This window comes from Thalassophryne amazonica, chromosome 19 (genome assembly GCF_902500255.1).
Source record: "Thalassophryne amazonica chromosome 19, fThaAma1.1, whole genome shotgun sequence".
NCBI classification, from domain to species: domain Eukaryota; kingdom Metazoa; phylum Chordata; class Actinopteri; order Batrachoidiformes; family Batrachoididae; genus Thalassophryne; species Thalassophryne amazonica.
Window position 1 is genome coordinate 60,348,387 of NC_047121.1, and position 26,654 is coordinate 60,375,040.

Consider the following 26,654-nt stretch of genomic DNA (forward strand, 5'->3'; position numbering starts at 1 on the left):
CACCTTGATTCGGACCTCGCCGGCTTCAGGAGGAGCGACCTCGATCTCCTCAATCGCCAAAGGCTTGTCAGCCTCCCAGGCAACAGCTGCCTTGCACTTAATGACCTGGAAGAGAAGTGAGGATGGACATGTGTCTACGAGAAAACCGTGGAAGTTTATTCAAGTTACCGAGCAAGAGTATGAGAAGGAAGGGCTGGCGAGGGAGCGATGCCGGGTTAGTAATCTCAACAGGACAGCTGTGGTGTCCTTACAGGACTTTGATGCAGTAAGCAGCACTGCTAGCTGTTAAGAAAGTCTATGCTTAATGGGTTTTTGATGTTTTTTTGTACAAATAAAGACTTAAAAAACACCAGTGTAATGTTTAATGACTGTGATGTGGAACTCCTTTTTGAAGCGAGAAACAGCGTCGGATCGCAGCTTGGTATTCTCCGTGGCTGCTGAGGGCCACCTGAGGAGAAGTAAAATCAGCGGGATGCAGTTGTGTTGCACGATATGTATTTATTACTTAGTTTGTCTAGTGTAGTTTACACTTATTGGATGGATTTTTAAGGCTCGCTTTATGAACACTGTAATAGTTATTACGCCCCCGTTGCACCGATGTCTAATTGTAAATCTCAGCAAAATAAAGCAATAAAAATTGTGTGCCCCCTATTGAGGCGCTCTATTACTTACATTAAAGAAAGGTGACTAAGTATATTGTAATGCTTGCTGGTGAATGCACTGGTGTGAACAGATTATGTAAAATTAAAATATGAGTGAGTATAAGTATGTATAGATATAGTAAAATTATTGCACAAGATAAATGGCACAGATGTGCATGTAATAAAGCACAAAAAGTGGCGGTAGACGTGATTAATCACCAGGTGGTTATTGTGCTAAACACATTTTGAGGTATTATACAGTTTAACTGCAGTTGGAATAAATGACTTGTGGAGGCGTTGTGTTTTGCACTGAGGGTGCAGCAGTAACCAGGTATGTAATATTTAGATCACTTCATGTGAGACTGCCCGTCATGTGTTTTGTTCAATGTTTAAAAAATAAATCTGCCACATTGTGGATTCTGTTTGACTTACTTTCCCAGTTGTGGCCATTGCGACTGCAAAGTGGAATATTTGAGAAGGAGAAGAGCTCAGCCGGTGTGAGGAACGCTGCAGACAGATGAAGCTGTACCTGCAGATGTTGGTATGGGCAGTGACTCTGGATGTTTTGCCCTACTGTAACACGACGTGGACCAATCAGCAACTCCAGTAGCAAAGCCTGGGATGCCAAAACTTCAGAGTGTAGCTGATACCATTATATAAAACCCTTTTTACAGGTTTACAGTGAACTCTTCGTTGAAGTTCAGTGAGACTCAGGTTCCAACTGTTGATACCACTATATTTACATAGTGTTAATGGTTCCAATTTCCAACTGAAACAGTACTGGTGAAAATGCAGGCAAACACCACTGATTCTCCAAGACTGATGGACTCGAGCCTGAAAAGCTTAAACTTTGTTTATGAATGAGAACATTTTCAACAAAAAGATCTCATGATATGTTCACTGTGATGGTCACGGCAAAGGGTTTGGACAGACTCATCAGCATCTTCCATTTAGGACTGACACACACACACACACACACACTCATCTTCAACCGCTCAGTTCACTGAAGGTTCGCGGGGTGCTGGAGCCAATCCCAGCAGTCATGGAGCACGGTAGCTTAGTGGTTAGCACTGCTGCCTCACAGCAGGAAGGGCATGGCTCCACCCATGCCAGGAAGTGTACAACATCTGACATTTCCTATTTCACTGTGGACTCAAATTTTGGCACTTCCTGTTTCAGTGTGAACTTACCATTGTATTCCCATGAGATTCCATGAGATCTCATCTGTCAGTCCAGGAAATGACAATCCAGGAAATGTTTGACATTTGACATTTTCTGTTTCACTGTGGACTCAAAATTTGGCACGACCTGTTTCGGACTCCCTGTACCATGAGTGAGCTTTGTGCTGCTGCGCGCCGCTTCCATTGCATGAATAAAAGGTTCAATTTCAGAATATTAAAGTAACCTACGTGGATCAATAAAAATATGTTTGCTATTGTTGCTGGTATCTGTTGTAAATGTGTTGGCTGTGGTTACACTACTAAAAACATTGACCATAACAAGGATATTAATGACCCTAGCCTGAATCGTCAAGCCCAAATTTGAAATTGCCCAACATCTTAGCAAGGTATAACTTACAATGGCAAGTTCTATCGGAATCCATGAAACCTCACGTTGTTCTCGTATTTACTCAGTTTTACAGATGCTACAAAAGTGAGAACCAAAACAAGTCCCAGTACCAAACTTGTGTGAGACCTTCATGTGGTGAGCCGTGTATAGGTTATCCTGAATACACAGACTTAGTCAAGATATCACATACACAGCCTTTCAGAGATCACAGACCCACAATGAGAGTCTAAACAAGACCAAAGCTGATTTGTCTCAGGTCTTATGGAGGTGACCTTTTGGACTGATTTTCACCTTGATACAGAATGTTTGTGTAAATAGACTGCACACATATTGACCATGTGTTTCCACGCACACGCATGCACACACACACACACACACACACGAGTCAAGAAGTTCAGAAAATGTATCTGTGACCAACAGCTGGTACAAATCAAACTGAGCTTGAGTTCAATGACACGCATCACATTTTGGCAGCAAACCTTTTTGATTTCAAACCAGTATATTCAGTTACAAACATTTAACAATTAATTAAACAGGAAAGGTTTGATGAAAGACAAGAAGTTCAAACATCAAGGACGACCTTCTGAATGCCTGTCCCCTGCTAAATAATTTGTGGATTGGTGGTGGATTAGAAACAGAGATGGGCATCAAGGGCCAAGACAAATAGAGCTTTTCTTTGCTACTGATCACCTCCTCCTACTGTGCTGATGGCTGCAAGGAAAACCTGCACCATCTTGGCCTTTCATGGAGTATCTGCCAAGGTTTTTCCAAAGCCTAGAAATAGTAAAGCAGAGCTGGGCCCACCCCAAATGCACTTTGCTTTATGACAATCACCCATTGAGTTAAGGTTCATTATAATACGGGAGAAGGTTCTTGAATGACTTTGGGTGTGGCTTCAAGAAAAGTGGACATCATCTTATGGAGAGACCTTCATAACTGTCCGGATGCTGTGGAGAAAATCAAAACAGAAATAAGTAGATTACCTGACTTCATTGATTGACTGATGCAGGAAGTAGACCAACCATTTCCCTTCTTTCATCAGCTCAATGGCATCATTGATCTGATCCAATGACATTTTGTGAGTGATAAACTCATCCAGCTTGATCTTCTTGTCAAGGTAAGCTTTAACCATTTGAGGGACACCATCCTTACTCTTGAAGCCTGAAAAAACACACATGATAACTTCAAACCACAGAGTATTTAAGGCATTTAACATACAGTCTCAGTGGTCATGACTTGTTTGATTTGCTGCCGGATGTCTGACCTCCAAACATGGAGCCCTTCCAGGTACGACCACCAATGAGCTGAAGAGGTCGGGTTGCCAAGTCGGCCAAGTTGTTCCAGCCCACCACGCAGCTGACGCCCCAACCTTTGATACAGGACTCCAAAGCACTGCGCTAGATCAGGAAAAACAGTAATCTCAAGGTTACTGGCTAAAATCCCAGCACTTTCTGATGAAATCTGTTAGCAGTTTCATACTGAGGAAAGAATCTTTGTTCATGATGTCACTATCTCAATATATTCAGTAAATTTCTTTCCGTATCTCACCATAACTTCTACCTTCCCGACACATTCCAGGGAGAAGTCCACTCCTCCATCAGTCATCTCATGAAGGACTTCGCTGATGGGCTTGGTGTGTTCCTTTGGATTGACAAAGTCAGTGGCACCAAAGAGTTTGGCCTTCTCAAACTTATCAGGGTTGATGTCAACAGCAATAATCCTCTTAGCTCCTGCAGCCTTGCAGCCCATGACTGCAGCCATTCCGATGGCACCAAGGCCAAAAACAGCACATGTGGAGTCTGGCTCGACCTAAAACAGAACAAGGTTTGGTCAGTATAACAGTTCCGGTTACTGTACACAGATTTAAACAATCATATCTGCTCTGTTTGGGTTCAGAGGATTTATACAGCAACAGACCAAAGGGTTTATAATTTTCAGCACAAACGTTACAAGCGTAAAACATAATGCTTAATTGTCAGTCAGTCTGTTCAGAGTTGGGTTTTACTGGTCTTCAGTGGCCTGTGTTGGTGTGATAACGACATATTTTATTGAACTGTTTAAGTTTTTCATTTCAGCATTAGTTATTTGAGGAGGATATTACAATGAGTCAAGTATAAGGTGTCGTCTCCACTGTTCTTAAAACTGGAGAACTAACTCAGGAAGAATTTCCCTCAATCTAATCCAGTCCAAGTTGGCTCATGGAGGTTCCTTGGTGGCCAACAGTTCGAGGCTTTGGAAAAGGAAGAAACTGACACACAAGTTCTTTTCAAAGACACACATACATTAAGAGACAGAATGAGAAAGGAAGAAGTGTCCGTTTTTTTCCACATGAGCATCAATAACCACACTTGGAGCCATGACAGGTGGACCTTAAATGGCGTAATCTGGGGACATGCTCACACACCTTTGCAGTATTTACTGCCGCTCCGTATCCTGTGCAGACTCCACAGCCGAGGAGACAGACTTTGTCCAGAGGGGCTGTAGGGTCGATCTTAGCCACAGAGATCTGGTTCGTCACGGTGTACTCAGAGAAGGTGCTGGTTCCTGCAAACTGCAACACCTTCTGTCCTTTACAAGCCATCCTGCTTACTATGTCGGACTTGATATCGTAGCGATCACTTGTCCTTCAAAAGAAGATTTGTTAATGTGAAAACCTCCTGGAAAATAACAGTTGGTGTATTGCATCCTTAATCGACGAAGATCCAAATGACATGAACGTCTTCATATGTCAACACCGACCAAGAAGTGTCTTTATGATTTCCCCTCAAATTCCAACCTATGCATAAAAACAAACATTTTCAAAACAATAAAACCATCTTTTATTGAACTCACCGTCCTCCTACACAGTGGTTGCTATTCGGATTCCTGCAAAAGCGACATTCGCGGCACTGAGGGACAAAAAGAGGAATCACCTTGTCTCCTGAAAGACAAAATCAATTATATCATTTGAAAGACAGACGATGAATTTAAGACAATGTGAGGTTTATCTAATAGGCCTGTATGACTAAAATAGGCTGAAACGTACTGTTTTAACTGACCTGGCTGAAATTCCGTGACTCCAGGTCCAACGCTCTCAACAATACCAGCTCCCTCGTGTCCGAGGACGATTGGGAAGCCATATTTAGGCTTACTTTCCAACAGGTGGTACAGGTCTGTGTGGCACAACCCTGTTGCCACAATCTGAAACCAACACGAGAGCTGCGCTGAAAACACCGATTATCCCATCACATGAAAACATGAAACACCAAAAGGTCATTTTGTGTGTCCTTGTGAAATAGTTTTGCTCTTTGTTTTCTTAATTTCTCCAAGGCTGTTTCAATCGTAAAGTGTTTTTAGTGTAATGATTCTGATTGGATTGTATTTAACTTCTAATAATTGCAAATGCACAAATGTTGATTTTGTGTTCACAGTGAAAGTTTCTCACCTTAATTCGGACCTCGCCGGCTTCAGGAGGAGCGACCTCGATCTCCTCAATCGCCAAAGGCTTGTCGGCCTCCCAGGCGATGGCTGCCTTGCACTTAATGACCTGGAAGAGAAGTGAGGATGGACACGTGTCTACGAGAAACTGTGGAAGTTTATTCAAGTTACCGAGCAAGAGTATGAGAAGGAAGGGCTGGCGAGGGAGCGATGTCGGATAAGTAATCTTAACGGGGCAACTGTGGTGTCCTCACTCGACTTTGATGAAGTTAGAAACACTGGTAGCTGTTAGCAATGTCTATGCTTAATGGATTTTTGATGTTTTTTGTACAAAGAATCGAGAAACACTAATGAAGTGATGGCAATCGGATGTTCAATAACCGTCATGTGGAAGTTTGAGAGGCTGTTCTCTGTGGCTGCTGATGGTAGTTGTGTTGCAAGATATGTATTTATTACTTAGTTTGTCCAGTCTGGTTTGCACTTATTGGATGGATTTTTAAGGCTCACTGGCTCACTTTATGAACCTTATGATAGTTATGATGCAAACGGGAGTATGTCTGACTGTAAATCTCAGCAAAATAAAACAATAATAATCCCGCATCCCCTACGGGAGCTTGGACATGACTATATGTGGCAGGAAGAATTCTGACAACAGAAAGCAAACAAAACTCCTGGTAAGAATGAACGGAATTGAATAGAATCAAGCCTTTATTGTTTTTCTTTTATCTTTATTGTCACGACAAAAAAGATAAAAGAAAAACATCTCAAAATGCAATAAATAAATAGATTTTTGAAAAGTTGGAAGGAAACATTCTCAGAAAGTGTTGAATCACTGTCAAAATTTACCCAACTCGTCCCAGGTGGAGGCAACATCTGTCAACATTTTTCAAAATCCATCCACACTTCATTATGCATGCATCACAAAGGTTACATGACCTACATCCCCACTGCTGGTCTAATAGAAGCTACATTCCAATGTATGGCACGTGAGCACCACACCAGTCTCCACTCTCATGTGGTTAAAGAGATTATTTTTGTTGCTTGTGTATATAATTTTAACCAGTACACTTATGTTTCTCTGTGTAATCATTGTGCACTTACTGTAACTGGATATGGAACAATGTGATCATATCATCTGTCATTTCCCTCTTACAACAAAGTACCTAAAAAGTATATTCTCATAATTCCAGCTTGACATGTGGGTAAAATCTGATTTTTCACATCCTTGAGGCAGTGAAGCTTCTATAAGCTGTGGGGGAAAATATACTTTTAAAGTTTGTGGCTACATGTGTGCACAGTGTTTTGGGTTATTTGAAAGTCATTTGTTTGCAACAGAAACAGTTTTTAATCTAATAAACACCAGGTTTTAGGGACAAAGTTCACATTTGTGCTGCAATGATAATTTGGCCAAATGTACATTTTTAGGGGAAACTGGCGCTTGTCGCGTTCTTTAATCATGGATGACTGCCATGTCCTTTATCAATCGAGAAAATTTATTGAAAACTTATACAGATAAAAATACAGGTGCTAAATGCAGAGGTACTTGGCGCGCTTCCCCATGCTGCAGCAAAATCCAGACTTTTGACTCGGTGGAGTGCCCGTCCACTTTTAAAATTTCCTCTTCACACTTGGAGATGTGCTCGAACAAAGAAAATTACTGTATCTCTGAGGTTTTGAGAAAAATAGCTGAGCTCACCACATCCTGTCCTTGAAACACTTGGTTTTCTTATTGCTAATGTAGACATTCCATTTAAGGGCATGACACATACCACTGACTCACTGCAGCTTTTTGCGCAGACAGTGCTTTGCAAAGTTGCATGACAATTCATTGAAGTCAATTTTATCACTAAACTAGGTGATTACCTGCCCAAGGGCTGGTTTGATTCAGAGACTGAAATAAAAACTTTATCTTCAACAAAACTATTGTGGTGGGCATTCAACATGTAATGGACATAATTCACCATACCGCATGCTCCCTGTTTGGGATGTGGTAACACTCCCAGATGTGCAAATCACATACCAAGTGTCACTGTTTGCACGTAGAGTGTGTCCCCTGCATGTGTTAACACAATGAGGTGTGCATCCTGATGTTTCCTGTCTCAGCCCCTGCATGGGTAATTGCCAATGTTTATTCCTACAATGGCTATGACAACCTGTCTCAGATATTGATATTACCAGTCTCACCCCCGGCATGAGCAATGGGCAATGATTACTTAAGCTATGCATATGACAAGCTTTGTCAGCCCCTGTGGTGCTTTCCCTGTCTGGACTCCTGTGAGGTTAATAGGTGGGGCCGAGCCGTTATAAAAAGTCTGTAAATTGAATGAAAAGAAATAGTGACATGCCGTTGTGTTGATATGGGAAACTGTTGCTTCTTTTTTCATCCATCACAATTTCCACACTATCACCTCCCACCTACCTTGGATCCCAGAGAACTGTTCAGGCACAAATAAAGCTGCTATTACTACTACTGCTATGCAACTTACTTGCAAAAATGAAGAGGTAACAAGTTCAAAGGAAAAAGAAGAGAATAGAAAAGTGAGACACCAACCTTCTCTTAACTATTACTACAACTATGAAAGAGCTCAATAGCCTATGTCACTCCCCATATGTCAAAGTATATGTCTCCCTAGTTTGACTCAATTCTGAGGTGCCGTTTGGACAGAGGTGGGACACACACACACACACACACACACACACACACACACACACACACACACACACACACACACACACACACACACACACACACACACACACACACACACACACACACACACACACAGATTTCTCACTTCGTCTATAGATACCAGTATACCATGTTACAAACAGGGAATCTGTAATATTGAACAGTATTGGTCTATATTTGATAGTCATCTTAGTAATTTTATTGCAATGAATAGCTCAAACTTAGTTTGGTGAAACAATTCATGCATGTGCAAATGTGCAACCAGAAGAAAAAAATACCCCACAAAAATGTGTAGTTGTTTACTGTGTACTCAGTTTATATTACACAATCCACTTTCTAACAACTGAACCAGATTTACATGCTTTTAAAGTACCACAGGATCAAATATGTAATATTTCCATCAGTTCATATGAGACTGCCCCTTCACGAGTTTTGTTGAAAATCCATCCATCCATCCATCCATCCATTTTCTTCCGCTTTATCCGGAGTTGGGTCGCGGGGTGGGAACCCCAAGGTGTTCCCAAGCCAGCCGAGAGATGTAGTCCCTCCAGCGTGTCCTGGGTCTTCCCCGGGGCCTCCTCCCAATGGGACGTGCTCGGATCACCTCTCCAGCGAGGTGTCCAGGGGGCATCCGGAAAAGATGCACCAGCCACCTCAACTGACTCCTTTCAACGTGGAGGAGCAGCGGCTCGACTCCGAGCTCCTCCCGAGTGACCGAGCTCCTCACCCTATCTCTAAGGGAGCGCCCTGCCACCCTGCGGAGGAAACTCATCTCGGCCTCTTGTACTCGCGATCTTGTTCTTTCGGTCATGAGCCAAATCTCATGACCATAGGTGAGGATCGTAACGTAGATCGATTGGTAAATTGAGAGCTGTGCCCCCCCAACTCAGCTCTCTCTTCACCATGACGGTCCAATACAGCGACAAGCATCACTGCAGATGCTGCACCGATCGGTGTATCGATCTCACGCTCCATCTGTCCCTCACTCGTGAAAAGTCCCAGAGATACTTAAACTTCTCCACTTGAGGCAAGGACACTCCACCAACCTGAAGAGAGCAAAGCACCTTTTTCCGGTCGAGAACCATGGCCTTGGATTTGGAGGCGCTGATCTTCATCCCGGATGCTTCACACTCGGCTGCAAACCGCCCCAGTGCACACTGAAGGTCCTGATTTGTCGAAGCCAACAGAACCACATCGTCCGCAAACAGCAGAGATGAGATTCTGTGGTTCCCAAACCAGACCCCTCTACACCCTGGCTGTGCCTAGAAATTCTGTCCATAAAAATAATGAATAGAACTGGTGACAAAGGGCAGCCCTGGCGGAGACCAACGTGCACTGGAAACAGGTTTGACTTACTACCGGCAATGCAAACCAAGCTCCTGCTGCGGTCATACAGGGATCGGATAGCCCTTAGCAAAGGACCCTGGACCCCGTACTCCCGGAGCACCCCCCACAGGGTGCCCCGAGGGACACGGTCGAACACCTTCTCCAGATCCACAAAACACATGTGGACTGGTTGAGCGAACTCCCATGAACCCTCGAGCACCCGATGGAGCATGTAGAGCTGGTCCAGTCTGCCGTGACCAGGACGAAAACCACACTGCTCCTCCTGAATCCGAGGTTCAACCGTCGGTCGAATTCTCCTCTCCAGTACTCTGGAACAGACCTTACCGGGGAGGCTGAGGAGTGTGATCCCCCTGTAGTTGGAACACACCCTCCGGTCCCCCTTCTTAAACAGAGGGACCACCACCCCAGTCTGCCAATCCAGAGGCATTGTCCCCGATTGCCACGCAATGTTGCAGAGGCATGTCAGCCAAGACTGTTTACGGTGCGGGTGGCGAGCTGCTTCCACCTCCTGAGGCGTTGGACGGTTTGCCAGAATCTCTTCAAGGCCGACCGATAGTCCTCCTCCATGGCCTCCCCGAACTCCTCCCAGACCCGGGTTTTTGCCTCTGCAACCGCACGGGCTGTGGCATGCTTGGCCTGCTGGTACCTGTCAGCTGCCTCCAGGGTCCCACCTACCAACAAAGATAAGTAGGACTCCTTCTTCAGCTTGACGGCATCCCTTACTTCCGGCGTCCACCACCGGGTTCAAGGATTGCCGCTGCGACAGGCACCAGAGACCTTGTGACCACAGCTACGAGCGGCCGCATCGACAATGGAGGTGGACAACATGGTCCACTAGGACTCCATGTCTCCAACCTCCCCCGGAATCTGGGAGAAGCTCTGCCGGAGGTGGGAGTTGAAGACCTCACTGAGAGAGGGTTTCGCCAGTCGTTCCCAGCAGACCCTCATGATATGTTTGGGCCTGCCAGGTCTGACCGGCTTCCTCCCCTCCCAGCGGATCCAACTCACCACCAGGTGGTGATCGGTCGACAGCTCTGCCCCTCTCTTCACTCGAGTGTCCGAGACACGTGGCCGAAGGTCAGATGATACGACTACAAAGTTGATCATCGACCTCCGGCTTAGGGTGTCTTGGTGCCACGTGCACTTATGGACACCCTTGTGCTCGAACATGGTGTTCGTGATGGACAGACTGTGACTAGCACAGAAGTCCAACAACTGAACACCACTCGGGTTCAGATTGGGGAAGCTGTGCTTCCCGATCACCCCCTTCCAGGTCTCACTGTCGCTGCCCACGTGGGCATTGAAATCCCCCAGGAGAACAATGGAGTCCCCAGTCAGAGCGCTATCTAGTACCCCTCCCAGGGACTCCAAGAAGGTCGGGTACTCTGCACTGCTGCTTGGCCCGTAGGTCGAGACAACAGTGAGAGACCTGTCCCCGACCCGAAGGCGTAGGGACGCGACCCTCACGTTCACTGGAGTGAACTCCAACACTTGGCGACTGAGCTGGGGAGCAATAAGCAATGCGACCCCAGCTCTCTGCCTCTCCCTGTGGGCAATGCCAGAAAAATGAAGCGTCCAGCCCCTCTCCAGGAGTTGGGTACCAGAGCCCAAGTTGTGCGTGGAGGTGAGCCCGACTATCTCTAGTCGCTATCTCTCAACCTCCCGTACAAGCTCAGGCTCCTTCCCCCCCAGCAAGGTGACATTCCACGTCCCAACAGCCAGGGGCTGTGAGCATGGACCGGGCCGCCGGGCCACCCGCCCTCGACCACCACCCAGGGCTGAACTGGGGAAATTTTTCAGGCCGGGCCTTTTTAACCAAGACCAGGCCACCACCGGGTATCGAAGGGGAAAAAAATGAAGCCTGCTGTGACAGTGTGGTTTTTTTTTTTGGTCCCTTAACCGATCAATGTGCACCAGGAGACATACATTTTAACACTATAAGAAGCATTATGAAAAGTTCTCCCGAAATACAGTTATCATAGGCTTATCAAAAGTACGATCTATTGACAGTAGGTCACATTACTTTTTAGACATAATAAGCCGTCATTTCATTCAGCCTTGTTACTTAAATTTAGAAATAGAAATTATTATTATATAAAAACATTTGTTATAGAAATACTGTAGGCTATACTATAAATAATATATCATTACTTGTGTGATACAATTCTTCATATAAAGCAAGAAATGACTGGATGACTGGACCAATGACTGGATACAAAGGTTGAACTTTTGAAACTGCAATACACAAAAAGGCCACAAGATGGAGACAGTTGTCTATCTCACTACAAGCTACAAGTAACATCAAGGATTTCTTTTATTACCAATTTGTGTTGCTAATCAACTTAGAGAATGACTCTCAATTTAAAGTAAAATGTTAGGTATGTGAAATTATGCCAGGACTTGGGAAAATACATTTTAGACAGGGACACCGTTATACCACGCCACCGCACCGCAGACTGTGCAAAACAGCATACTTTGTATGACCGACGCACGACCGTCAAACAAATAGAATAAAGAATAAAGAAACAACCTGGCGGCGACAGCATGGTAGCTAGCCATGCACACCATTTGCACAGGTTACATTGCTAGGCTAGGTTACGTGACTGGCAGAGTTAGCATGAACGGAAATAATATCCAACCTTAATTCATATCTGAATGACCCAGTTAGACAGCACTTTACTTCAGACCAGAAGATCAGAATGTCTCTCTCACACACAGATGTCTGATTTATGAACAAGTTAGGTTGCTGTTCATCAATTAATAGCTGAAGTTAACCTTCACTTACCGTCATGGCCGTAGTGGTCCCCACCTCACTTTATAGTCACCCTTTCTTGACTTCAATGAAAATATATACTTGTTTTATAAAAAGTAAAATAAAGACCTCTTTCTTGACCTCATATTTAACTGTTGACAACACTGTAACAGTAAAACTTGTAATTTCTAACCTGCGTTGTTAATAAATGTAACTATTAAATTCTTTCTAACATTTTTCTAACATTTAAATTTTCTCTAAACATTTTACTTGTCGAAATTATTATTACTTTAAGTAGTATTAGTAGTTCTAGTAAAAAAGGCTTCAAAACTGGACCTTTAATCTAGGGGTGTTGTGAGGGGGGGGCATCCTTGCCCCATGCCCCCATTCCATCTGGATTCGCCCCTGCTTTGGCGTTTGAGCACAAAGAATGGATAACATTTATTTATGCAGAAAACATGACCAGATTTACAGGTCAGAAAGTTTTATTGCGTTTTCACATCATGTGGTCCTCAGAAAGAGAGTTTAGGTGCATTTGAGTGGAAAATAGTGTTAGCTGATCAGCTGTTTTAACGTGCAGATATGGAGCGGATCAGCTCAGCTCTAAATAAAGGAGGAAAAAAGCATAAAAATGTCTTTGTAAACCTCAGTACAGGTGTGCTGTTATCACTGCGCTTTAAGAGGTGAGGACGAGTCGTAGCTGCTACAAAAAAAAAAAAACAAAAACGCGGATGAAAAGCTCACAGCTCACTTTACTTCGTAAAAATAATAATAAAAAAAAAAACGCAGGCCAGTAGGCTATCAGGCCACCGGGCAAATGCCCGGTGTGCAATACTATCAGTCCAGCGGTGCCACCACCCAATCCTCTCTGCACCCGACCCCCATGGCCCACTCTGCAGGTGGTGAACCCACAGGAGGGTGGGCCCACATCGCTCTTTCGGGTTGAGCCCGGCCGGGCCCCATGGGCTAAGGCCCGACCACCAGGTGCTCGCACACGAGCCCCAACACCAGGCATGGCTCCAGGGTGGGGCCCCGGCTCCGCCATTCCGGTCGACGTCTTGGTCCTTGATTTTTTCTGGTCATGGAGGTTCTGAACTGCCCTTAGTCTGACCCATCACCTAGGACCTGTTTGCCTTGAGAGACCCTACAAGGGGCACAAAGCCCCTGACAACATAGCTCCTAGGATCATCCGGGTACGCAAACTCCCCCACCACGATAAGATGGCAGCTAGAGGGGGAATTTGTTGAAAATTTAAAAAGTAAATCTTTCACCTAATGGATTCCGTTTGACTTACCTTCCCAGCTGTGGCCATTGCAACTGCAAAGTGGAATGTTTGTGAAGGAAAAGAGCTCAGTTGGGGTGAGGAACTCTGTGGACAGAAGATGCCGTACTTGTAGACCTTGGTATTATCAAGGACTCTGGATGTTTTGTTGTACTGTAACACTACATGGACCAATCAGTAACTACATTGTTTACTTTGTCAGTCTGCAACTTTCAGCTATTCATTCACTCAGATGTGGATCTTGAGACGACAAAAGGGTAAGAGTGCAGCATATTTTGTATTTTTGACTTGGCACCTCTTAAATATAGCAGGACGTACTGTAATTATGAGTATTTCTTCTATCAACATCGCTTAATGACAGTATGACTTACTGTATTCTGCAAAAAAAAAAAAAAAAGCAAACTGTCAAGGCCACACTGATTCGTAAAGTTGATGTGTTTATGCTGTACTACGTTTAATCACTAAACAGGACAGAATAATTCAGCATTATGTCAAATATCAGTGCAGTCGCCCCATCAGCCCACTAAAGGGCTGCTGGTGGAGATATTTACTCTAATTCATGTTGGTCTTGTCTGATGAAACAAAATAATTGCCCCACACCTCCACTGAAGGCTAATCAGTTTACCTCAGGGTCAGTAAGTAAGCCAAAGAAAATACAAAACCTTTCATCATAGGTAAGCCAAGAACCTTTACCAATTCCTTTATATGATGCAACTCTTCAGTTAATGAACTTCAGAGAAGCTTTTAGAAGAGGCTGAATTCTATATATTAAAAGCCAAGTGGCCTCTGTGTATATGTATGCAGGTGTGTGTATGACTTCGATCACGGACAAACTGGGGAGAGCTGCCATTTGCTGTTTGGTGTGCTTATGTATTTTGGGTCAAGGATGAATGCCATCAAAACAGATTGTTGATAGGACTGATATTTTTTGGAGAAACTATGGATATTAGCTAACAAAATGAACAATGGATGGCGATAATTACATTCTGGACTCACACACCATTCCAGTCGGGGGCGGTAAGTCATCAAAATATTAAAAGCGAAGTGGCCTCTGTGTATGTTTATCCATGTATGTGTGTGTACCTTTGAACATGGAGAAACGGTGCACTCTTCATCACCTCAGTGTGTACTGGCTGCACACCACATGTGGCTGAGTTGCGTATAGGTTTTCCTGAATACAAAAAGTCTTTGTCAGGATATCACATACACAACTTTTTAGAGACCCTGGACCCCTGGTGGCCACAATGAAAGTCTAAACAAGACCACAGCTGTTTTGTTTCAGGTCTTATGGAGGTGACCTTTTGGACTGATTTTCACATACAGATACAGAAAGTCTGTGTAAATATATGGACACACTGACCATGTGAAGGCACAAAAAAACAAAAAGAAACACCAGTGACGAACTGTTGGTTGAAATCAAACTGACCTTGAGTTCAATGACACGCATCACATTCGTTTGTTTTGTTCCTTTTGTTTATTGGCAAAAAAGAGAAAAGAAATGCATTTAAATGTGTACAGTACAATTCAGTTACTGTGGACCAACCAACAACAGGAGGCGTAAGAGGGAATGGGACAACTAAAACCTGACAGGACCTCAGTAGATCACAAAAACTGTGTGTTTGGCAGCAAACGTATCTGATTTCAAACAAAATCAAACGGAACATTCATTTACAAACATGTAACAATTAATTAAACAGGAAAGGTTTAAGGCACTAATTAATGAAAGACAAGAAGTTCAAACTTCAAGGACAACCAAATGAATATCTGCCCCCTGCTAAATAGTTCATGGGTTGGTGGTGGATTAGAAACAGGTGTAGCCACCAATAAGGATATCACAGGATATTACAAAGCCAAAAAAAGTTTGCCCCCCCCCCCGCAAGAGATGGACATCAAGGGCCAAGACAGTACAGCTTTTCTTTGCTACTGATCACCTCCTCCTACTGTGCTGATGGCTGCAAGGAAAACTTTCACCATCTTGGCCTTTCATGCGGTATATGCCAAGATTTTCCAAAGCTGAGAAATAGTAAAGTGGCCCACCCCGAACGCACTTTTGTTTTATGCTGTCGGCTGATCACCCATTGAGGTAAGGTTCAATATAATACAGCCGAAGGTTCTTGAATGACTTTGGGTGTGGCTTCAAGAGAAGTGGACATCATCTTATGGAGAGACCTTCATAACTGTCCGGATGCTGTGGAGAAAAATCCAAACAGAAATGAGTAGATTACCTGACTTCATTGATTGACTGATGCAGGAAGTAGACCAACCATTTCCCTTCTTTCATCAGCTCAATGGCATCATTGATCTGATCCAACGACATTTTGTGAGTGATAAACTCATCCAGCTTGATCTTCTTGTCAAGGTAAGCTTTAACCATTTGAGGGACACCATCCTTACTCTTGAAGCCTGAAAAAACACACGATAAACTCAAAGTACAGAGTATTTAAGGCATTTAACATACAGTGTCATTGGTCATGACTTATTTGATTTGCTGCCGGATGTCTGACCTCCAAACATGGAGCCCTTCCATGTACGACCACCAATGAGCTGAAGAGGTCGGGCTGCCAAGTCGGCCAAGTTGGTCCAGCCCACCACGCAGCTGACACCCCAACCTTGGACACAGGACTCCAAAGCACTGCGCTAGATCAGGAAAAACAGTAACCTGAAGGTCACTGGTTCAACTCCCATCACATTCTGATGAAATCTCTACATAGTTTCACGCTGGGAAAATAATTTTCATCCAAATCAACCTTTTTGAATGCCACTATGCCCATGTATTCAGTAAATTTCTTTCCGTATCTCACCATAACTTCTACCTTCCCGACACATTCCAGGGAGAAGTCCACTCCTCCATCAGTCATCTCATGAAGGACTTCGCTGATGGGTTTGGTGTGTTCCTTTGGATTGACAAAGTCAGTGGCACCAAAGAGTTTGGCCTTCTCAAACTTATCGGGGTTGATGTCAACAGCAATAATCCTCTTGGCTCCTGCAGCCTTGCAGCCCATGACTGCAGCCATTCCGATGGCACCAAGGCCAAAAACAGCACATGTGGAGTCTGGCTCGACCTAAAACAGAACAAGGTTTGGTCAATATAACAGTTCCGGTTACTGTACACAGATTTAAACAATCATATCTGCTCTGTTTGGGTTCAGAGGATTTTACAGCAACAGACCAAAGGGTTTATAATTTTCAGCACAAATGTTTCAACCGTAAACCGTGTTGGTGTGATAACGACATATTTTATTGAACTGCTTAAGGTTTTCATTTCAGCATTAGTTATTTGAGGAGGATATTACAATGGGTCAAGTATAAGGTGTCGTCTCCACTGTTCTTAAAACTGGAGAACTAACTCAGGAACAATTTCCCTCAATCTAATCCAGTCCAAGTTGGCTCATGGAGGTTCCTTGGTGACCAACAGTTTGAGGCTTTGGAAAAGGAAGAAACTGACACACAAGTTCATTTCAAAACCACATATACATTAAGAGACACAATGAGAAAGGAAGAAGTGTTTGTTTTTTCCACATGAGCATCAATAACTACACTTGGAGCCATGACAGGTGGACCATAAATGGCGGCATTTGGGGACATGCTCACACACCTTTGCAGTATTTACTGCCGCTCCGTATCCTGTGCAGACTCCACAGCCGAGGAGACAGACTTTGTCCAGAGGGGCTGTAGGGTCGATCTTAGCCACAGAGACCTGGTTCGTCACGGTGTACTCAGAGAAGGTGCTGGTTCCTGCAAACTGCAACACCTTCTGTCCTTTACAAGCCATCCTGCTTACTATGTCAGACTTGATATTGTAGCGATCACTCATCCTTCAAAAGAAGATTTGTTTATGTGAAAACTTCCTGGAAAAGAACAGTTAGTCTACTGCCATCCTTAATTGCTCCAGAGCCAAATGACATGAACATCTTCGTAAGTCAACATTGACCAAGAAGTGTCTTTATGATGATTTCCCCTGAAATTCCAACCTATGCATAAAAACAACCATTTTCAAAACAATAAAACCATCTTTTATTGAGCTCACCGTCCTCCTACACAGTGGTTGCTATTCGGATTCCTGCAAAAGCGACATTCGCGGCACTGAGGGACAAAAACAGGAATCACCTTGTCTCCTGAAAGACAAAACCAATTACGTCATGACAATGTCAGGTTTAGCTAATAGGCCTGTATGACTAAAATAGGCTGAATGCCACAGACAGACTTTAATTTACCAACAACAGTAATGGGACCCAAATGCATGAACACAGCAAGGGGTACGGCAATCTGATGTTTGAGCCCAATGACCTTGGCCATTACCGATATAACTGACCTCTGGTTGCCCTTACCAGGGTAATCCACCACCATATATGTGCCAAGTTTAGTGTAAATCAGAGCGAAAACTTAAATTTTCTTCTTTGACTCCAATGACATTGACATTTGTTTAAACAAAGTCTTTCAGGGCAGTTCCGGGGTTGATGAACCATATATCAAGTTTTGCGGAAATGACCAACGAACCTGGGATGAGTAAGTGAACAAACCAGACCTCTCTCTAATTGCACTGATACATGGAGAGACATCCATACTTTGAATAAAATTTGTCACCCTTATCACAAGCTCACAACATGCTCTATCGGCTCATAGCAATGTCTACTTTGTGACAAAAATGTACCAACATTGTTGACAGACTGTCACAAAATAGTGGTCCCAAATTTGAGTTTTCTGCTTATGTTTTTTTTATTTTTTTTTTTATAAACAGTATTTATCCACGAACAATCCCCCAAATTTATGCCATTAGGCAAAAATGTAGAAGTTGGTGGAGCCACTTCACATTTTCCCGTTTTGTTGAGTTGAAAAGTACTTTTTAAGTAATTCCCACATTCCGTTAAACACTTATGCCTATGTACATAATGAAGACGAAAAAACAGGGATTTATAAAACAGTTAATATTGCTCCAAGCACAATCACACACTCCACAAGTGACACACAAAAATAATGTCAGAAAACACAATAAAGAGCAAATGATAAGACCAACTTTTACAATTACATCACCTCGTGTCGGCCACAGACTGTTTTAACTGACCTGGCTGAAATTCCGTGACTCCAGGCCCAACGCTCTCAACAATACCGGCTCCCTCATGTCCGAGGACGATTGGAAAGCCATATTTAGGCTTCTCCTCCAAAAGGTGGTACAGGTCTGTGTGGCACAACCCTGTTGCCACAATCTGAAACCAACACGAGAGCTGCGCTGAAAACACTGATTATCCCGTCACATGAAAACATGAAACACCAAAAGTTCATTTTGTGTGTCCTTGTGAAACTTCTAAACTTCTAACTTCTAATAATCGCAAATGGATGAATGTTGATTTTGTGTTCACAGTGCAAGTTTCTCACCTTGATTCGGACCTCGCCGGCTTCAGGAGGAGCGACCTCGATCTCCTCAATCGCCAAAGGCTTGTCCGCCTCCCAGGCAACGGCTGCCTTGCACTTAATGACCTGGAAGAGAAGTGAGGATGGACACGTGTCTACAAGAAACTGTAGAAGTTTATTCAAGTTACCGAGCAAGAGTATGAGAAGGAAGGGCTGGCGAGGGAGCAATGTTGGATTAGTAATCTCAATGGGACAGCAGTGGTGTCCTCACAGGATTTTGATGAAGTTAGAAGCACTGCTAGCTGTTAGCAACATCAATGCTTAATGGATTTTGATGGTTTTTGTACAAACAAAGAATTACATTGCTTGCTCTAGGGGCTCGGAAGGTTAGACCTTACTTGTGTGAGGCGCCTTGAGACAGCTTTGTTGTGATTTGGCGTAGCAAACATGGCTTCAAAATTAAATCACACAAGAATAAAATACATTAATGTTTGCTTTTGTGAAGAACTGTCTTCCCAAATAAACTGAACTGTTGTCACAATTTGACCTGAGGGTACCACTTCACAGGAGATCATACATGAAAAGGTTCTTCAAACAAACAGTATCAGTCACACTGTCTTCAGAGTGAAGTATGGGATGCTTTAACACCTCACACAAACACACCAATCCAGAGACACTCCAGGCCAGTAAAGATCAAAGCCCGCAACCACGGGACCAGTATCGCCTACAGTAACTCCACAGTGATCTTCAAAACATCACCGGTCAAACCTTATCAGCAAAGCCAACTTCATTAAAGATCATAAAAGTGACCATCATTGACAAAACCACAGCTTCTCCTCCAGGTCAATCAAGGAAAGGGCACATCTGTTTTTCAGTGTACAAATAACATTATTTTATCCAAGTATGAAAGTTCTAATGTTTTTCTTGTGTGCAAGATTAATCAAAAGTCCTCATGTCTTGCAGTTTACTTGTGACATGCTTTCTTTCAGGAAAGTTTCTGGTAATATATGTATATGATTCTTGAATTATTAATGCTTTTCCATGGTGAAATGTTTTTCTTTTAATCAATGGTTTGTTTGTAGGATGTATTTAGGGAACTTTAATGATCTTATATTCAGTAGAAACTAGCCTAAGAACAGAATGTATTTCAAATGTGAAGTTTCTTTCAAAGGGGTGGAGCTTAGTGATGCAGGCTCCACCTTAAAAGTCCAAGAACAAAGCTGTTCTCTCTCTCTTGCTCTTACTTTGCTTACTTTACTGTTATTTTCTTTTTTTTTTCTGTGCAGGCTCCATGTGGGCTAGCATTAGGTTAGCTAAAAGCTACCACGTGGCTTCTTTGTTCTTCGCGCTTTGGTTCATTACTTTGTAACGTTTGATAGCGACGCGCCCGCCTTAATATACTTGTTAAGGTCTAAGTCAAGTTTAGTGCCATTTATAGACAATGTCCGAGCTGAGCTTTTCAGATTAAGAGCGAATTTACCAAAAACCATTTCCTTTTTCTGTAACTTTACAATGTTCAAATTCAAGTTTTTTTTTAAAAACTCTTTCTAAGTTACAAAGATGTTAATTCTACCTTCCACGAGTTTTTTTTTTTTTTTTTTAGGACACCAGAGTACCATTTTTTACAAACACTTAAACCTTCATCCATGGGTTGAGCAAACCAACAGATGGACTCATAGAACCATCGGCCCGTCCTGCCAGCAAACCAAGGCAAAACAACGTCTGGTGTCACCGGGGAAAACCAGCGGTTCAACCCCAGAGCCAGGCAAGCTCAGGCCACACAGACCCACCAACCGGATAATCGAACTGGACCAGTCATCATCTTCATAGGACCACCTAAGTGACCCATCAAAGTTGCAGCAGGGCCTTAAGTGGTACAAGGTGGCTTCATACATATTTGTTTGATAATGTTTTTTTGTATAATAATTGGCCTCATCACTCAATTCCAATCAGATTTATTCACTTAATTTCTTAAACTTTGTTCTTTCACTGCTTTAGCTTTCAACGTCTCATGAGTAACAAAATGTGTCCATAATAAAACTATTTAAATTGTTCATATCCTCAAAAATGCCAATAACCTGCTTATCTCTTGAATATTTGAAAATAAATGTATAAATATTATGGCAGTGGTTTTATTGTGTTCAGGCTGAAACAGAGTGTTGGTCAATCATATCGTAGAAATTACGACTTTTAGAATATAGACTGATTAATGTGATTAATGTTTAAATTAAGGTTCCTGTGCTTAAAAAAACACAGGTAATTAATTGTCATTCCAGATAAATACTGTCTTTACTAATGAGGTGTGATTTACCTTGGTCCTCATAAGGAGGACATTTCGATATTAAAGATGAATAAATCTTTATATTCAAATTCATTATAATTTTGGTCTGCCCATTTGATCCAAATAATTATTATATCTTCACATTGTTAATTATTTTGCTGTCCCGCTGGTGCGGCCCACTCCAATTTTGATCTTAATAATTATGAAATATTTAAACTTGCTACATCTTATGATGCCCACATGTTCTTTATCAATTGAGAGAATTTATTGAAAACTTACACTGATAAAATACAGGTGCTAAATGCAGAGTTATCTGGTGTGTTTCCACATACTGCAGCAAAATCTAGACTTTTGACTCAGTGGACTGCCCATCCACTTTTAAAATTTCCTCTTCACGCTTGGAGATGTACGGAGCCCTGGAAGTGTCATCGCAAAATGTTTTGCATGCGGAGAGAATGTGCACACGTTTTATGATATTGTGCGCACGTTTTATGATATTGTGTGCAAAGTATCACGGCCATTAAAACGTGTGCACAAATTGTCAAGGCCAGCAAAACGTGAGCACGTTTTATTAATCCGTGGGCTCATTAAAGGAAAACATGCGCACAAATGATCATGGCCAGAAAAAAAATATCACTTTAAGTGACCTCTCCCGTGTTCCGTAGAGATGTGCTTGGACAAAGATAAGTTATCACTGAAGTTTTGAGAGAAATAACTCACATCCTGTCCTTGAGACAGTCTGTTTTCTTCTTGCTGATGTGTACTTTCCATTTAAGGGCACGACACATACCACTGACTTGCTGCAGCTTTTTGTGCAGACAGTGCAGTTTTTGCAAGGTTGCATGACAATTGTTACATAACAGAACCAACATAGCTGTGACAGGCTTTTGCAACCCATAACGCTTTGCCACATGCACTTTCCCTTAAAGTCAATTTTATGACTAAACTAGCCGATTACTTAACCCAGTGAGAGTTTGATTCAGAGACTGAAATGAAAACTTCATCTTCACCAACAAAGCTATCACCTCCAACCTACCCCGGATTCCAGAGAACTGTTAGGGTGCGACCAAAGCTGCCTCAAGAAGAGGCAGCTGCTATTACTATTACTACTACTATGGTAGTAACTTGCAAAAATGAAGAAGTAAAAAGTTCAAAGGAAAAAGAAGAGAATTGAAAAGTATGACACCAACCTTTTAGCACACTTGCTGATGATTCAGCACAAAAGAGTGTCTCCCCTTAACAACTACGAAACCGCTCAATAGCCTATGTCACTCCCCATATGTCAAAGTATATGTCTGCCAAGTTTGGCTAAATTCTGAGGTGCTGTTTGGACAAGAGCGGGACATATACGCACCCACACACACACACAGTTCTCTCTTATTATATACAGTAGTGTTCAGAATAATAGTAGTGTGGGGTATATTTCTTATTGTTACATGGGAAACAAGGTACCAGTAGATTCAGTAGATTCTCACAAATCCAACAAGACCAAGCATTCATGATATGCACACTCTTAAGGCTATGAAATTGGACTATTATTAAAAAAAGTAGAAAAGGGGGTGTTCACAATAATAGTAGTGTGGCATTCAGTCAGTGAGTTTGTCAATTTTGTGGAACAGGTGTGAATCAGGTGTCCCCTATTTATGGATGAAGCCAGCACCTGTTGAACATGCTTTTCTCTTTGAAAGCCTGAGGAAAATGGGACGTTCAAGACATTGTTCAGAAGAACAGCGTAGTTTAATTAAAAATTTGATTGGAGAGGGGAAAACCTATACACAGGTGCAAAAAAATTATAGGCTTTTCATCTACAATGATCTCCAATGCTTTAAAATGGATAAAAACCAGAGATGCATGGAAGAAAATGGAAAACAACCATCAAAATGGATAGAAGAATAACCAGAATGGCAAAGTCTCACCCATTGATCAGCTCCAGGATGATCAAAGACAGTCTGGAGTTACCTGTAAGTGCTGTGACAGTTAGAAGACACCTGTGTGAAGCTAATTTATTTGCAAGAATCCCCCACAAAGTCCCTCTGTTAAATAAAAGACGTGCAGAAGAGGTTACAATTTGCCAAAGAACACATCAACTGGCCTAAAGAGAAATGGAGGAATATTTTGTGGACTGATGAGAGTAAAATTGTTCTTTTTGGGTCCAAGGGCCGCAGACAGTTTGTGAGACAACCCCCAAACTCTGAATTCAAGTCACAGTTCACAGTGAAGACAGTGAAGCATGGTGGTGCAAGCATCATGATATGGGCATGTTTCTCCTACTATGGTGTTGGGCCTATATATCGCATATCAGGTATCATGGATCAGTTTGGAAGAGGTCATGTTGCCTTATGCGGAAGAGGACATGCCCTTGAAATGGGTGTTTCAACAAGACAATGACCCCAAGCACACTAGTAAACGAGCAAAATCTTGGTTCCAAACCAACAAAATTAATGCCTCGCAGATGTGAAGAAATCATGAAAAACTGTGATTATACAACTAAATACTAGTTTAGTGATTCACAGGATTGATAAAAAAGCAGTTTGAACATAACAGCTTTGAGTTTGTAGCGTCAACAGCAGGTGCTACTATTATTGTGAACACCCCCTTTTCTGCTTTTTTTTTTTTACTAATAGCCCAGTTTCATAGCCTTAAGAGTGTGCATACCATGAATGCTTGGTCTTGTTGGATTTGTGAGAATCTGAATTTGTGAGAACTGGTACCTTGTTTCCAGTGTAACAATAAGAAATATACTGAAAACCTGGATTAATCTTTTAGTCACATAGCACTACTATTATTCTGAACACTACTGTAGATACCAGCACACCGTGTTATTAACAGGGAATCTGTAATATTTAAACATATTGACCTACATTTAAGTGAGATATTCCAGAGGAGGGTGTTCATGCTTAATAGTAATCTAAATCATTTTATTGCAGTAAATACTGCACCAGAATGCATCATTCTTTACTGTGTAACCAGTTTATATTACACAATGCACTTTCCAGCAAATGAACCAGAATTACAACCTTTTAAAGTAGCACAAATATGTAATATTTACATCGGTTCATATGAGACTGCCCCTTCAGGTTCCTTGATACGTGTTTCCTTAATGAGGAGCGTCCAACTTATTAAACATATGGGGCAACACTGACATACACGAAGACCTGACACAGACATGAACGTGCTCCGAGCCACACTCGACCACAGCCCGGCAACCACTGGAAATGGTGCAAAATTTGCTACAATGATTTATTCATCAGAATAATAACTGTTCCTGTAGCACTTTGTTCTGGTCTTCTCTCGGGCAACAAAAAGCACGACCATAGCATTTCAGTTCTGGCATCTCTCCAGTGGCTTCCGATTCAATATCGTGTTGTCTTTAACCTTCTTTTGTTTTTAAAGCTCTCAATGGCCTGGGCTGTGTACCTCTCCAAGCTTCTGCTCCCTTACACCCCAACCGGAACCTTAAGGTCTTCTGCTGGAGGTGCCTAAAACTAGATTGAAGACTCGAGGTGGCAGGGGCAGCATTAGAATGGTTTAACGGCTACGTCAGTCAATTTTATTTATATAACATATTTTCAGCAACACCAGCTGCCCAAAGTGCTTCACATGTTAAAAAACAATATCAAAAACATTACAAAAAAACAGGGAAATTAAAATCCAAATAAACAAAAGACAAGTAAAAAAACAAAAAACAAACAAACAAACAAACAAAAGACACATACAGCTTAAATTGTATTAAAGCCAAAGCAAAAAGGTCAGTCTTAAGAGCAGATTTAAAAGACTATGGAGTTGGAGCAGCTCTGACATGTAAAAGCAAACTGTTCCACTGTTTGGGTGCAAGGCCACTGAAAAGGCCTGATCACGAGTCTTTAATCAAGATCTGGGCACATTTAATAAAACTGGTTTTCAGACCTCATCTGAGTGGTACAAATGGAGTCAAAAGCTGAGAGATATTCAGGAACCAACCCCTTTAAACACAAACAACTGAATCTTGAAATCAATCCTAAATGCGACCGGGAGCCAATGGAGCGAGGCAAGCACAGCAATATGCTCCTGCTTCCTCGTCCCTGTGAGCAGTCGTGCAGCAGCATTCTGGACTTGCTGCAGACACTTTAGAGAGGACTGATCCAGCTACAGAATCACTTTGAAAGATAAATGTGTCACATTGTGGATTCTGTTTGACTTACCTTCCCAGCTGTGGCCATTGCGACTGCAAAGTGGAATGTTTGTGAAGGAGTGAGGAACTCTGCGGACAGATGAAGCCGTACTTGCAGACGTTTGCAGTGCTGTAACACTACGTGGACCAATCAGTATAACAACAGTATCAACTTTATCATTCTGTGGACAGCTGGGCATTTACTGCACACGCAGCCCGATGAACTTCCGCCCTCTCTGCCTAGCAACGGTAGAACTGCTAAAAACAAACCCTTTAGTGTGTTGACATCATGACAGAGCCCTCGAAGTGTTTTGCATGTGGAGATAAATTGTGCACTCACTTTACTGCAACCCCAATTAAAATGAAGTTGGGATGTTGTGTAAAATGTAAATAAAAACAATACTTGCGTAATAAATAAATATGACTTGCAAATCCTCTTCAACCTATATTCAATTGAATACACCGCAAAAACAAGATATTTAATGTTCATACTGATAAACTTTTTTTTGTGCAAATATTTGCTCATTTTGAAAAGGATGCCTGCAACGTTTCAAAAAAGCTGGGACAGGGCAACAAAAGACTGGCAAAGTTGATGAATGCTCAAAGAACACCTGTTTGGAAACAGGTGAGTATCATGATTGGGTATAAAAGGAGCATCCACAAAAGGCTCAGCCGTTCACAAGCAAAGATGGGGCAAGGATCACCACTTTGTGAACTGCGTGAAAAAAATAGTCCAACAGTTTAAGAACAATGTTTGTCAATGTTCAGTTGCAAGGAATTTAGGGATTCCATCATCTACAGTCCATAATATAATCAAAAGATTCAGAGAATCTGGAGAACTTTCTACAAGTAAAGCAGCAAGGCTGAAAACCAACACTGAATGCCCGTGACCTTCGATCCCTCAGGTGGTACTGCATTAAAAACCGACATCATTGTGTAAAGGATCTTACCATGTGGGCTCAGGAACACTTCAGAAAACCATTGTCAGCTAACACAGTTCGTCACTACATCTACAAGTGCAAGTTAAAACTCTACCATGCAAAGCAAAAGCCATACATCAACAACATCCAGAAACGCCACCGCCTTCTCTGGGCCCAAGCTCATTTGAAATGTACAGAAGCAAAGTGGAAAGGTGCACTGCGGTCTGATGAGCCCACATTTCAAATTTTTTGTAAAT

The 26,654-nt window shown here is 42.5% G+C and overlaps 3 protein-coding genes across 5 annotated transcripts in view; all 3 read right to left on the reverse strand.

Annotated features, from left to right (window-relative positions):
• The window catches only part of LOC117532038 (alcohol dehydrogenase 1-like), a 28,519-nt gene extending 27,334 nt beyond the window's left edge, over positions 1-1,185 (reverse strand). Inside the window, exons 1-2 of the mRNA XM_034195261.1 lie at positions 1,074-1,185; positions 4-105 (exon numbers count right to left, since the gene is read on the reverse strand). Coding sequence (XP_034051152.1) covers positions 4-105; positions 1,074-1,091 — 120 coding nt within the window. The 5' untranslated portion in view covers positions 1,092-1,185. The remainder of the gene's footprint in view (positions 1-3; positions 106-1,073) is intronic.
• Positions 1,186-2,853: 1,668 nt separating this feature from the next.
• LOC117532036 (alcohol dehydrogenase 1-like) lies at positions 2,854-25,552 on the reverse strand. Of its 3 annotated transcripts, none has more exons than XM_034195257.1 (9): positions 25,509-25,552; positions 5,635-5,736; positions 5,249-5,390; positions 5,043-5,130; positions 4,615-4,834; positions 3,759-4,019; positions 3,475-3,607; positions 3,233-3,371; positions 2,854-3,157 (listed from the first exon to the last, which is right to left on the reverse strand). In XM_034195257.1, exons 1-9 carry the CDS (start codon positions 25,524-25,526, stop codon positions 3,127-3,129), a joined length of 1,134 nt encoding a protein of 377 aa, XP_034051148.1. In that variant the 5' UTR covers positions 25,527-25,552; the 3' UTR covers positions 2,854-3,126. The 3 variants fall into 3 exon arrangements, with proteins under 3 accessions (XP_034051148.1, XP_034051149.1, XP_034051147.1); XM_034195258.1 differs by lacking the exon at positions 25,509-25,552 and adding an exon at positions 13,710-13,802 and having other exon boundaries at positions 4,615-4,828; XM_034195256.1 differs by lacking the exon at positions 25,509-25,552 and adding an exon at positions 13,710-13,802.
• On the reverse strand, positions 15,336-25,627 carry LOC117532035 (alcohol dehydrogenase 1-like). The gene is made up of 9 exons (XM_034195255.1): positions 25,509-25,627; positions 19,071-19,172; positions 18,760-18,901; positions 17,725-17,812; positions 17,293-17,512; positions 16,499-16,759; positions 16,202-16,334; positions 15,962-16,100; positions 15,336-15,885 (listed from the first exon to the last, which is right to left on the reverse strand). Exons 1-9 carry the CDS (start codon positions 25,524-25,526, stop codon positions 15,855-15,857), a joined length of 1,134 nt encoding a protein of 377 aa, XP_034051146.1. The 5' UTR covers positions 25,527-25,627; the 3' UTR covers positions 15,336-15,854.
• Positions 25,628-26,654: the final 1,027 nt, after the last annotated feature.